This window comes from Dioszegia hungarica, assembly GCF_025882075.1.
Source record: "Dioszegia hungarica strain PDD-24b-2 chromosome Unknown MKK02contig_32, whole genome shotgun sequence".
Taxonomy (NCBI): domain Eukaryota; kingdom Fungi; phylum Basidiomycota; class Tremellomycetes; order Tremellales; family Bulleribasidiaceae; genus Dioszegia; species Dioszegia hungarica.
Genome location: NW_026515781.1, coordinates 539664 through 552541, shown reverse-complemented (window position 1 = coordinate 552541; position 12878 = coordinate 539664). Strand labels below are relative to the sequence as shown.

Below are 12878 nucleotides of genomic sequence, written 5' to 3'. Positions count from 1 at the left end.
TTTCCTTCTTCTCATCAACACGCTCGCTCACTCAAACCTACCCACCCACCCCTCTCGACGCCCAAATTCACTCAACGCCCAAATCCACTCGACGCCCAATCTAACTCACACACGATGTCCGACTACAAAGCGAAAGACGCCGAGGCGGGGACGCAGACGTACGTCCAGCCCATCGCTGGGTCTGGCGAGGCTACACCGCCCAACGAGAAGGTCATGCAGGGGGAGGACGAGTTCGGTACGTATTTCTTTTCCCCTCTAACTCTGCTTTACAGAGCTGATCATTAGAGGTGTTCAAGAGGATTGAAGGCGCCGAGGATTATCGTACAGTGACATGGTGGTTAGTGTTATTCGTTTAACACCTGACTATTCGCTAATAGACAGGAAAGCCGCCTTCATCTTCCTCAAAGTCATCTTTGCCACCGGGGTTCTCTCCATCCCTTCCTCCATGGTCACCCTTGGCGCCGTCCCGGGAGCCATCATGATTGTGGCGTGGGGGGCAATCAATACCTATACTGCAAGTCCGATCCACTCCTGCTTTCGTGCTCTACTGATATCCACAGGCGGTCGGGCTCGGTCGGTTCCGCGAGAAGCACGCAGGCTGCCACACCGTCGCCGACATGGCGCACCACGTCTGGGGCGCCTGGTTCCGTGAGCTCGTCGGTGCGCTCTACCTCATTGCCTACGTTCTGTGTGCAGGAACTGGGGTCATTGGTTCGAGCATCGCTCTCAACTCGCTCTCCGACCACGCGACCTGCACCGTCGTCTTTTCGGTTGTCTGCACGGTCATCATCGCGATCATGGCCTCCTTCCCCAAGTTCCACCAGATCGGCTGGCTCACGTGGGCTGTAAGTTATCACGCTTGCTTGAGAGTTAGATGTCGGCTGACAATCAGGGCTTCTTCTCCATCTTTATCGCGGTCTTCATCGTCGTCGTCGGTGTCACCACTTACGACCGCCCCTACGCTGCGCCCGCCGGTGTCACCGACATCGGTTTCTATGCCATCACACCCGTAGCACCTGCCTTCGCTGCCGGCGTCGCTGCTTGCGTCACCATCTTTGTCTCTTCTGCCGGTACCGTGAGTTGTCTTCCTCTCTTGAAAGACCTATCGCTGACTGATAGTCCGCCTTCATCCCCGTCATTTCCGAGATGAAGAGGCCCCAAGACTACCGCAAGGCCCTCTACACGTGCATGGGCTTCGTCACCGCCGTCTACCTCGCTTTTGCCCTTGTCGTTTACAAGTGGTGTGGTCGGTATGTCGCCTCCCCTTCTCTCGGTTCCGCCGGTCCTACCCTCGAAAAGGTCGCGTATGGGGTCGGTCTCCTCGGTCTCCTGGCTAGCGGGATGATCTACGTTCATGTAGGCGCGAAATACCTCTTTGTCCGCCTCCTCCGTGACTCGCGCCACCTCCAGGAAAAAACGGTCCAGCACTGGGTCATCTGGCTTTCGTGCTCGATCGGTCTCTCCCTCCTGGCCTTCGTCCTGGCCTCGGCTATCCCCATCTTCAACTACCTCGTCGCCCTCGTCGGATCCATCTGCTTCTGTCCCCTCGCACTCATGTTCCCCGCCATCCTCCACTTTTACGACAACTGGAACGACATCAAAACGGGGTCCGTCATGCAAAAAGCCGAGTGGGTCCTCAACATGATCCTCTTGGTCTTGGGCGCCTTCCTCTGTGTTTCGGGGACGTACGGTGTCATTCTTCTCATCCAGCAAGCGTATGCGAGCGGAGCGATCGGGGGTGCGTTCTCCTGCGCCGACAACGCGGTCTAGAGGGGTTTTAGTAGTGGTCAGATCTTGTAGAAATTGGTATACTAATCAGCAAATAGACTATCTTGGTTGTTCTCGGGTATGCATCTCGGTATTGGGTCTGCTTTCCATTCAGGTCAGCCTGCAACCAGCTATATCATTGCATGCCAGGCTCGACCCAAGCCCACGAAGGCTCCGGATTGGCTAGATATCTAGCTGATAAGGTACCACTCCCTTTCCGCTGCGAGGATCACGGCCGGAAACTGGATTGCGCGGGGCTTGGAACGCGCCTGCTTATATGCTCACTGCTCCCTATGAGCACGTAGTGAGGCTCGTCCGTGGTCACCAAGGTCTATAACGCCATCAAAGCCCTTCAAGGGAGGCAAACTCTCACCCATGGCGGAAAACTCTGGGTGCTGTACGGAATGGACATGGAAGATCTCGCGTACGGTTTCGCTCAGCGGGCGGAAGGAGAGGTGTCGTTGTTCAAAAAGAATCTGGAAGAGATGATGACAAGAGGCGGGGTGCGAACGACGCTGCCGTCTCTGGTCGGCCTCTGCGTGTCGTCGGTGTATTCGGAGGACAAGAACTTTTGGTCAGAGTTCGCGGAGCGCGACCAACTCGGCACGTTGACGGTCAAGCGCAGGGCCCGCCCTATCCGCGACATGTTCGACCTCTACCTCGCCCCCAGTGTTATGGGCAGCATCTGCTCCCGATCAAACTGCGGACCGCTCGGCTTCGCCCAACTCTCGTACCTTTCCACCTCCCGCGACTGGATCGCCGAATTTCACAAGGGGGAGGACGTTCGAGCGGACTGCATTCGGACGGCTCACTTCTCCCCCAGCGTGCGGGCCCTACCTATCCGTTTCGGCAGCCCGGCTCGCTGGGTCTTTGACGGTCCCTCCACCTCGGACTGGGGCAAAATCCTCCTCGGGATGATTCATCAGGTCAACGAAATCATTGAATGGCGGACCAAGGAAAAGAAGGACGTCGCGCACTTACGGATATACTGCTCGACCAACCGCTTCACGCCCAAGGCCTTCTTTGACGAGGTCAATACTCCCAATATCCGCGGACGGGAATGGGCCGCCATCTTCTCCGGTTACAGTCGGATGGACAGAACTACCCACATCCTCTCGCCGGCGGATCAAAGGCGTCTCACCCAGAAGCTGGGCGCGCACCTTCAGGCGCATTTGAGGGCAAAGAGTGGGCTGAAGGACGAGGTGGAGTGGTACCCTTCCTTCGAGTCGCCCGTGTGTGACTCGTGTGGGTCGGGACCGCCAGCCTAGGCGGTGATGGGACGGAGGCGGTCACGTGCGGGATGATGGGTTAGGGAGCGTTTGAACGAGGAGAGACGCCCGTTAGGAGCGGCGGCTCCAGACTGGGTCTTGAAGGGTCAAGGGGATCAAGCGGGCGAGGCGGAATTCCAGAGGGCATGAGGTATGGGGTCGGAGGCGTTGTGTCGCAGGAGCATGAGACGGGAGTTTCATCGGCCAGTGGGAGGAGGCGACCGTGAAATGACCTAGAGGTTCCATCTGGTAGTACATAGCTAATATGTCCAAGGCAGCGGTATCATTGTGGTCGAGGCCAAGTCAGAACTCATTCCCTGCACAGCGTGCTGTATTAGGCCCCCCAAAGCTAGCCCCTTGCAGCGATGACGCACGGGTTGGCGATCTCGCATCTTTTGGCTCTCGGTTTTGCGAGCTCGCTTCACCTGGCCTTCATCTCTTACACCCGTCCTTCGTATAGACAACCTACCTCTTCACGACCAGAAGCAAGCACAGCAAGAAGCGGCAGAGCAAGCCCGTCGGGTCGGCCTGCTCTCGCCCCCCCCAAAGCTCTAGGCAGAATGTCTGAAATGGGTACGGAACCCCGACCCGCCTGCGCTCTCGCAGCCACCACGCGCTGCGTTAGAGCAACCTCATCTCTGTCAAGCGGCTAGGGTCTGCAAGGTAAGTGCTCTCGCGCGTAGGCATGGATCCACTTCGAGTCCCGTATGAAAAAGACATCGGGATTGGCAGACCTATCCGGCGCCGTCCTCAAGCGTCAAGATCCGAGGCTCCAGACCTCAAGCTGCTCTTCCCCCGACTACAGCTGACCCCGCAGCTCTTCCACTCCTTCTGCGTGCCTTTACTATATACAACCATCACAACCGACGAATTCCCAAAACTCCTCAATTACGCTCACCTTGCCTCCATGCGGCGCCGGCTCGCTCTCGTCAAAACCCTCCGTATCGAATATCAGGACAAGGTCTCGGAGCCGACCTACCTGCAGACCTTCATATACGGAATATACGGGAAACCATACTGGACTCTGTTCGGGAGGGTGGAGAGCAAGGTGGAGAAGGAACTGTACGGCACGGAGCGGTGCTCGGCGGAATTGCGGATCATCATCGAGTCGTTGACGGAGATGATGCATCTGGGAGGCATCCCGAAGGTGATGCCCAACCTGGAGAGGGTGGCGGTCTCGTCGGTCTATGGCCACGAGACTGACGCCTGGACAGAGTTCGAAAATCTTCAGGATGACACCGCCGTTGACACGGTAGCGGAAGCGCACGAGGCGAGGTAGCTCTTTGATTTCTTCCTCTCTTCCGGCCAGCTTGTCGAATGGTGCTGTAGAGACCCTCAGGGGCCTCTGAGCATCATGATCTCCTCGTACGCCACGGTCGCGCACCAGTCGATAGCGCGACACCGGCATCGGCGGCCACGGGGAACGCCGGAGGAACTCCCCGACTTTGGGCGCTCTATGCACGTCCTAGGCACGGTCAGCCAGCTGGCCATCCGGTTCGGCAGTCGCACGCGGTGGACACTCGATGACTCTCCAGAAGCGGACTGGGCGGACGTCGTCCTCAGCATACTCGGTCAAATCCACAAGGTCATCGCTATTCGGGACAGCTCCCTCGGTCAATTCGAAGCGGGCGAGGCGCCCTACCGGGACATTGCCATGCTAGAAATATACAACTCTACCAATCGCTTCACTCCAGAAAAGCTCTTTTCGAGGATCGACGAGCTTCCGCTCGCTGGCGGGAACCTCGGTCTATCCTTTTCCGGGTACGGGGCGGGGGACACTACTACCCATACTCTCTCCAAAGGGGAGCAGCGACGGCTTTGCCATCAACTGGGAGAGCATCTGCAGGCGTACATGAGGGAGAGGAGCGGATTGGGGGATGAGGTGGTGTGGCGCCCGTCGTTTGAGACGCCGGTGTGCGCTGCTTGCGGGACGGGAGGGCCGCGATAGTATGGCGGGGTGGTGGAGATGGGTCAGGGTGCGAGGGGTTACCGATTTCTCCGCAGTAGAGTACTAGAAGCGAGTCGGGACCAAGACGCCGCGAAGGGGAAGGAGGGACGGGGGATGCGGTGATTTGGACAGGGAGAAGGTTCCTGCTCTTTCTCCAGACCTGTTCCGGCTTGTCAACTGCCATGCTTACTCACACACTCATATACTCATTTGATCTACGCGGTACAGCTGCGCAGCTGTACGGTCATTACAAGCTGCGGCGGGATTGTAGGGACCTTTCGAGGATACGAAGACCGGCGTGTGCACGACCAGATTGACTGCTGACCGGCACAACCCCTCTTTTACTCTGATATCTCGAATCTTCGGCTGCGAGCGATAGGTTTATAGCAAAATACAAGCTGGGCTACATTCAAGGTTGTAAGCCAGCCTTGGGCTGTCCATCTCTCTGCCTAGCAGACTCTGGCTAGTCTGGCTGCCGCCAGCGGCGCGGCGCAAGCCACCCCTACTCGTGTTGCATTGGCCTGGCCACCCAGCTGATTCGCATCTCAAGCGCCACTCTGATTATTCTGATAGGAGGAATGACCTAGCCTGCAAGAGGGACAGGTTTCACTGTAAGCAGACAACGCACTCGATCTTTGCAGAGCTACTGACAGCCTCGTGGTCTTTCACGGCTCATAAAGAGTGCTCTGTGGTCTGAGGACAAAGGACGCTTTAGCTTCGCACTGACGTCAGTGGTAGCGCCGGTACCCAGTACTATGACGATGACGTCTTCCCTCCTAATAATCAGTAGGCAATACGTGCCGATTTTGCCGCATCGACATACCTTGGCAGTGATACCCCTACCTAAAGGACGTTCAGATCTCCAGCAAAGGCCGTCTTGCAAAGGCACTCATCCCGACTAGCATCCGGCCCTTGAAACATGGTACCCAAATCCGGCGCAGTACTACAGTGTTTCATGAGGTCCTTTGAGAGATTCCCTCATCTCCTCTTGCTAGACTGACAATCTCTCCTCATATTCACGTCCTTACTGCTAGTCCTTCTGTTTCATCCATGGCCTTTGCTCAAATGCATTCTCCTGAGTCCCATCACCCCTTACTGGGTGCGTCCTTCCGTGCGACATTTACCTCGACCGGAACAATATAAGAAGGCGACGGCTGATAATGCCTCTTCCCCATTCCCACATTCTTCCCTTTCTCCTTTCTCACCTTTCCAGTTGTTCACACTCCTTCATACCACTTGACGTGGCTGCGCCACCTGTATCCTTACCCGGCCACTGCCATCAACGACTTGTAGCTCATACCCATCTTCCTCTCACCCTCGCACAAGCATGTCCACAAAAACTCATGTCGGCGCCTTGGCTCTGCTGGTCGTAGGCCTACTCGGGTCCACCTCGGCCCAAGAGATCAATTAGTAAGTCCTCTATCACGTGTCTACTATAGCCCACCTCGTACTGATCACGCAGCAACCACAACGAGCTGCTGCGCACCCGTCTCGACCCTATCGTCACCCCCCGCGGCATTGCAGGTCATGTCCACTCGTTCGCTGGTACGAACGCTATCGATGCTAGCATGACGTATGGCTCGGCTATCAAGGGGGACTGCACTACCTCCGGTCTGACTGTTGATCAATCTGGGTGAGTCTTTTGAACAGAGGACGTCCTACGGCGCTTTCGGCAACGCTGACCCATCAGCTACTGGGTGCCCCAGCTATACTACAAGTGGCGGAACGGGACCTACTCTGTCATCCAAGGCCACGGACTAATCACCTACTGGTTCCCCGATCGCGGCGTTGACCGAGAGGCCGGCGAGGCCCCAGTCGTCGTGCCCGACGACTTTAGGATGGTCGCTGGTGATATGAACCGGGACCATTTCGACTTTCAGAACCGCAGCCACAATGCTGTCAGCTTTGAGTGCTGGGGACCGGGTATTACAGGTCGTAAGTGCTGCGACGAATGGGTCTGGGAAAGGGCTTATATATCTAGAGACCCGCCTGGGTACCCTGTCTATGGAGCACGATTGCGAGAACCTGCGTCCTCAGGTCAGTCTCTCTAGCCCAGGCAGAGGCAGTCGCTGACGAGGAAGATCTTCTTCCCCTCTTGCTGGAACGGAGTCGACTCGTACAAGGCTGACAACTCGCACGTGACTTATCCGATCCAGGCAGGGAATCCCAGCAACTACGAGAACGGGAAATGCCCGCCTGGGTTCAAGAAGATGCCCTCCTTGTTCGTCGAGAGTGAGTCCTATTTAGCTTCGATCCTTAGTACCTAGCGGGATCTCGATAGCACTCCTCTCTCGCTCTGGGCTGGAGCTGATCTCATAGCCCTCTATACACCTAAAGCCTCCCTCGGCCCCGAGTACGAGTGGTACCCCGGCTGCTTTGTCTTTTCCAACGGTGACAACCTTGGTCTCAGCTATCATGCTGATTGGCTGAACGGTCAGTCTACCTTGGGCTCACATTCAAACCCGGGCTGACAAGCCAGGCTTCCCCAAAGGCCTGCTTGTCGACGTGTTCAACCAGTGTCCCAAGACGTTCGGAGACTTGTCTACCTGTCCTCTCCTCGCCCCGTTCATTAACAAGAACAAAAACTGCGTTGTGAAGGGTCAGATCGTCAACGAGGTAAGACACACCTCTCCAGAGACAGGGTCGCTCGGCTGACGACTACAGCCCATCGGTCTTGATGTCCCCATCGCCAAGCTCCCCGGAAACAACCCAGAGTTCAACCCCTCCAAGGCCCGCAAGATGGCTGCCGCAGACTACAAAGAGACGTCGAAGCTTATCACTCTCGACGTGACCCAAGGCGGAGGTTGCGTCGACCGAAAGTGTACCGACTACAAGGGTCCAGGCGGTGGTGGGCAAGCACAGCCCGCGGCGCCCATGGCACCGGCCAAGGATCCTGCGCCCATGAACCCGATGGATCCGGCGCCCATGAACCCTAACAACCCACCGATGGGCGTCGCTTCGTCCTCGACCAACATGATGGCCAAACCGTCGGCCACCACCGCGATGGGCGGTATGATGCCCAAGCCCAGCCCTACGATGGGCAAGCCTGGAGCCGGCGGAACGGCGGCCGCTCCATCGCCACCCGCTATGGCAGCGGTCGCTGACGGCATGAACGCGGCAGCGGTCGTCTCTGGCTCGACAACCGGAGCGGATGATGAGGAGATGGTCTGCAACAAACAGAAGAAGCGGAAGCGGAGGCTGCCTAGGCAGTAGGGATGGAACGCTGTTTTTGCGAATGGTGATGCAGCGGCCGCAGCGGTGCCCTGGAGGTAATCAGTCTGTTAGATATGTTCAGACATGATGTATTATAATGAGAGATTATCTAATACGGCCTGCTCCCTGCACTAGGCTCCGCCACTGTCTACTAGGCGATCGACGCCATGACCTGCCACATCGCCACTGACACCTTCTGATCCGCCCGCCACAACTCCTCATTCCTCACGCCCAAAGAGGCAATTAACAATTCGTGTAGTCGACGAACCTTGGTCCTCTTGGTGGTCCTTATCTCTTATCTCGCTGCATTGTACACCATCATCGATCACCATCTGTCTCATCCCCTCAAGATGTCAGTGCCGGATGCCGGCCGAGTCTGGCCCGACGTCCTGTATGACCTGTTTGTTCCCTTCCTCGTCCAACGCGCCCCTGAATCACTCTCTAAACCCTCCCGCTCGGCCCTTCGCCAGGATGCGCTTTATAATCTATCACGGACATCCAAGGTGAGTCCTACCCCTCTCCAAAGCTATCATAGCTGACAGTGCAGCTCCTCAACGCCATGTGCGAACCCTACCTCTACACCCATGTCATTACCGACTCTCTTCCCCAATTCCCCTACGGCGTAAACACCCCCTCCCGTGCCCGTCAATTCAGCCACATCCGTACGCTCAAAATCGAGTTTGGCGAAAAGGGGCGCCAACCTACCTATACCTCCCTCCTCGGCGCGTCGGTCAACCTCTGGAACTGCTACGCAGCGGATGAGACCGTGCGGGCAAACACATCTTTGGTCGAGTGCGCGGACGAGAATGAGGAGCTCGGGGACAGCCTCATGTGGGCGAGGGATGCGGCGCTCGTCAAGAGGCTATTCCCACGCCTGACCTCGGTGGCGGTGTCCTCAATCTTTGGGGGCGACGACGCGCTGTGGGCGAAGTATCGGGACTACGAGGAGCGCGTCGACTCTACCAATGACAAGCTGCGGCGAACCAACTCCCTCTTCCATGAGTTCTTCACCGGTGCCGGCGTAAAGCACTTCTGCTCGCGGGAGGCGACCGACCCCCTCTCCAACTACTGCTTCTGGCGGGAGGACGTCACCTTCACCCGCGCCCTCCATTTCAACCAGGATACTTCCACCTTCCCCCTCCAGGGCGGCTCGCCCCTCTCGTGGGTCTCGGATACAGCTTCGGTGCTGGAATGGCAAACCCTCCGCGACTCGGTTCAGTACGGCGCTGCCGTGGCCATGCAGCTGTGACCCGTCAAGGTACCAGCGAAACGCGAGCCGGTCAACCTCGACATCTGGTACTCCAGCCGGTCGTACGCGCCGGACTTGTCTAATATGACGGCGTGCCGGACATTGACGTCGGCGGAGCAGTCGGACTTGACGAAGGAGGAAGGGGACAAGTTGCAGGCGGATCTGCGGAAGGAGAGCAAGCTCGAGGACCGGGTGGTTTGGCGTCCGTCCGAATTGACTCCAATCTGCCCGGCGTGCGGCTCGGGGCCGCCCGTTTAGGGCATCAGGTGGAATGGAGTATAGATGTGGTGCAGCGCGGGGGGAAAGAAGGGGAGGAGGGTGACGGAGGGAGTAGAGGAAAAGGCGCGACCGGATGGAAAGGGAGGGACTGTCTCAATTGGGTATCGAATGTCTGATCGTACCCTCATGCTGACAGGCAGCTCTTCAATCTCATTGCCTCCCCCCTACTCTACACCCATATCTTTACCGACGATCTCGATTCGCTGCTCGAAGCCAATCTCGACCATCCCGGGAGAAACCTCAAGCATACCCAGTCGCTCCGGATAGAATACCGGCAGCTACGGCGGGACGACAAGTACGAATCTCTTCTGAGATGGGGCTGGAAAAGCACGTTTGGGCGGTCGGACAAGGAGGTGGAGTCGGATATCATGCAGGAGTGCGAGGAGGAGTCGAGGCTGCTGAAACACTGCTTTGACTATCTCCAGACCCGTCAGGCGGCTCGGCGGACCTTTCCAAAACTCCGGACGATCGCAGTGGGGTCGATTTACGGATTCCAAGAGGACATCTGGCACCGGTGGGAGGCGCAGAAGGGGCCAGACTCTTCCAGTCTGGAGTACTGCGCAGAGATGTTCAATACATTCTGCAACCACCTCGACCTGGAGGCATTCTGCGTCCGGGACCTTTCGGCCCCATTCGGCGCCCTACCCTACCTCGGCTGGACGTGGGGCACGCTCCCATGCACTCGGACCCTCCACTTTGACTACGACCTCCAATCACTCTACCTCTCGTTCGGCGGATCGGTGCGCTGGGTATCGGATTTCCCGTCGGACATCCCTTATGAAGGCGTCACGCAACTCGTCAGCGAACATCTGCACAATGTGTATAAGCGTCAGGCGGAAATCAAGGTCAGGGCGGGGTACAAGATGAAACCGACGGATATCACAGATCTGGAGATCTATTGTTCGACCAAGACGTACGCGGAGGAGCTCGTAGAGGATCCGGCAAATCCCGCGCCGCCCGGATTTGCTCCCCCTCTGGGTTCATTTACCCCGGCGGAACAGGCGGAGCAGGACAAGTTCACGCACGATCTGGCGGACCTCGTCCAGCAGCGGTTCGGGCGCAGCAGCGGTCTGCCGGATAAGATCCGTTGGCACCCGTCCCCCCAGACACCTATCTGTCGGGCGTGCGGGTCTGGGCCGCCGCCATAGCTGGATAGGTCATACGACAGGGTCGAGGGATGAGGGAGTACGGGATCAGATGGGGGGAGGGAGGGTCGCGGAACACGGCGGATAGAGCGGCCGCTAAAAGGGAGAGGAAAGCCCTTTTGTATCGGAGCGGAGGGAGACGGCAAGGGAAGGGTGTCATAGGGGTACTATGGGCTCCCGGTCGCTTTCCAATAGACATCGGTCAATTGCCGTGCAAGTGCGCTCGGCTCTCGACTGCCACCGCATTCCTCGTCCGCGCTATTTGTTTTGTCTCTGTTCAGGAGGGCTGGGGTCATGACCTGGCATGCATACAAGTGAGATGTTCAGGCTCGTCGCCATCTGGGTCTTCAGGCATTCGATCAAGAGAGACTCGGTCGACTTCATACCGAAGATCGGGATTAGTCAGCAACTCCGTTATCCGGCCCGAAAACGCCGAGGGCCAAGATCTACAATTCACCCTCCTTGACCTCTATGCACCTCGACATTGCCCATTAAGCCTTCGCCGCACTCAAGCACTCTCAGAGCTCCTCACTGTACGGACTCTGTCCCCCATATCGTGCCCGAAAGTGAGTCAGATGTGGTTTTCGCCCGTCGCCGCTGATTACAGTGTCCGGAACAGCTGGGAAATCAATCTTCTTCCTTGGTGCTACCGGCTACGTCGTGAGCAATCTCACTTGTTCAGGGTTAAATCGACTAACATATCAGGGCGGGACTGTTCTGACCAAGCTACTCGCTCTCCCCACTCCTCCGTCCAAGGTCACATGTCTCGTCCGGTCCCCCGACAAGGCAAAGCTCTTTGACCAGCTCACACTCCCATCCGGGACGACTCTCACCGTCCTCTTCGGGTCTCTACAGGACCTGGACAAACTCATCGCTGGAGCGGAAGAAGCAGATGTGGTCATCAACGCTGCGAGCGCCGATGATCTGGACGCGGTGAAGGCGTTGATGCAGGGGATGAAGAACCGAAAGGACGAGACGGGGCATAGGAGTGTCTTCATCGAGACCAGTGGGACGGGGCTGTTCATCGATGATGCGAGAGGAGAGTGGGCAACGGATCTTGTGAGCATAGGATCAGAGGGCCGTCTGACTCTGCAGATCTATACCGACTTGCATCCTACCCCCAAAACTCGAGATTCGCCAGCACTACTCTCCATGGAGGATGTTCCGCCAAATGCGCCCCACCGCGAGGTCGACGCGGCGATCAACGAGGGCGATGCGCGAGGAGACTTTAAGAGCTTCATTATCGTCCCACCGACAATCTGGGGCGCTGGGCAGGGCGAGATCTACGATAAGGGAATATCCAACTCCTTTTCGCAGCAGATGCCTAGGTTGATTAAGATCTCGCTCGACAGAGGCGCGGCTGCTGTAGTCGGAAAAGGTGAGTCCTGATAATAACAGCTGTTGCGCTGCGCTGATGTCCAGGCGCCAACATCTGGGGACACGTCAACGTTGGCGACCTCGGCGATCTCTTCGCCATCATCTACCAGCGAGCCCTACAAACCGCAAGCGAGGGCACCAAGTCTGCTGCTATTGGACACGGCAAGTCCGGCTTCTACCTCAGTATCTCTGGCGAATACACCTCCCTAGCAGCCGCTCAAGCCATCGGGCAAGCCATGGTCGAAAACAAACTCGGCGACTCTGCGCAGCCAACCCGGTTATCGGAAGAGGAGGTGCAAAAGTATTACGGAAATTCGCCATATACGGGGAGCAACTCGCGAGGGAGGGGAGACAGGAGCAAGAGTATTGGTTGGCGACCAAAGCTGGCGGATGAGCGGGACTTTTTGAGGGGGGTAAGGGAGGAGACGGTGAGGGTGAGAAAGGTCTTTGATGGGGTATACGTGCCAAAGAAGCGGTCTTGAGCTGTTTAGTAACATGTGATGTATAGAGAAAGACACTCAGAGCTTCTCAGTAGCCACTACCTGCAAAGCTGCGTGTAGGAGGCGCCGGATTGATGGCTTGTGCCTCAATTCTCCTCGGGTCACAGACCGGGTCCAGCTCCACATTCCTCG

General features: G+C 57.4%; 5 protein-coding genes across 5 annotated transcripts; all 5 read left to right on the top strand.

Moving 5' to 3' along the window:
* Positions 1–114: 114 nt before the first annotated feature.
* MKK02DRAFT_41523 (transmembrane amino acid transporter protein-domain-containing protein) lies at positions 115–1770 on the top strand (the record flags this gene model as incomplete). The annotated part of the gene is made up of 6 exons (XM_053091598.1): positions 115–235; positions 286–337; positions 382–484; positions 561–845; positions 893–1075; positions 1120–1770. 6 exons carry the CDS (start codon positions 115–117, stop codon positions 1768–1770), a joined length of 1395 nt encoding a protein of 464 aa, XP_052941668.1.
* A 401-nt stretch (positions 1771–2171) lies between these two features.
* On the top strand, positions 2172–4314 carry MKK02DRAFT_41522 (uncharacterized protein; the record flags this gene model as incomplete). The annotated part of the gene is made up of 2 exons (XM_053091597.1): positions 2172–2999; positions 3853–4314. 2 exons carry the CDS (start codon positions 2172–2174, stop codon positions 4312–4314), a joined length of 1290 nt encoding a protein of 429 aa, XP_052941667.1.
* A 75-nt stretch (positions 4315–4389) lies between these two features.
* Positions 4390–4983, top strand: MKK02DRAFT_41521 (uncharacterized protein; the record flags this gene model as incomplete). The annotated part of the gene is made up of 1 exon (XM_053091596.1): positions 4390–4983. One exon carries the CDS (start codon positions 4390–4392, stop codon positions 4981–4983), a length of 594 nt encoding a protein of 197 aa, XP_052941666.1.
* A 1472-nt stretch (positions 4984–6455) lies between these two features.
* On the top strand, positions 6456–7824 carry MKK02DRAFT_12901 (uncharacterized protein; the record flags this gene model as incomplete). The annotated part of the gene is made up of 6 exons (XM_053085526.1): positions 6456–6616; positions 6674–6976; positions 7046–7215; positions 7303–7416; positions 7463–7599; positions 7648–7824. Coding segments are annotated over 6 exons (1062 nt in total), but the record flags the coding sequence as incomplete, so codon positions are not given.
* Positions 7825–11173: 3349 nt separating this feature from the next.
* On the top strand, positions 11174–12728 carry MKK02DRAFT_35637 (uncharacterized protein; the record flags this gene model as incomplete). The annotated part of the gene is made up of 5 exons (XM_053089226.1): positions 11174–11270; positions 11489–11529; positions 11575–11928; positions 11965–12247; positions 12292–12728. 5 exons carry the CDS (start codon positions 11174–11176, stop codon positions 12726–12728), a joined length of 1212 nt encoding a protein of 403 aa, XP_052941664.1.
* Between the last annotated feature and the right edge of the window lie 150 nt (positions 12729–12878).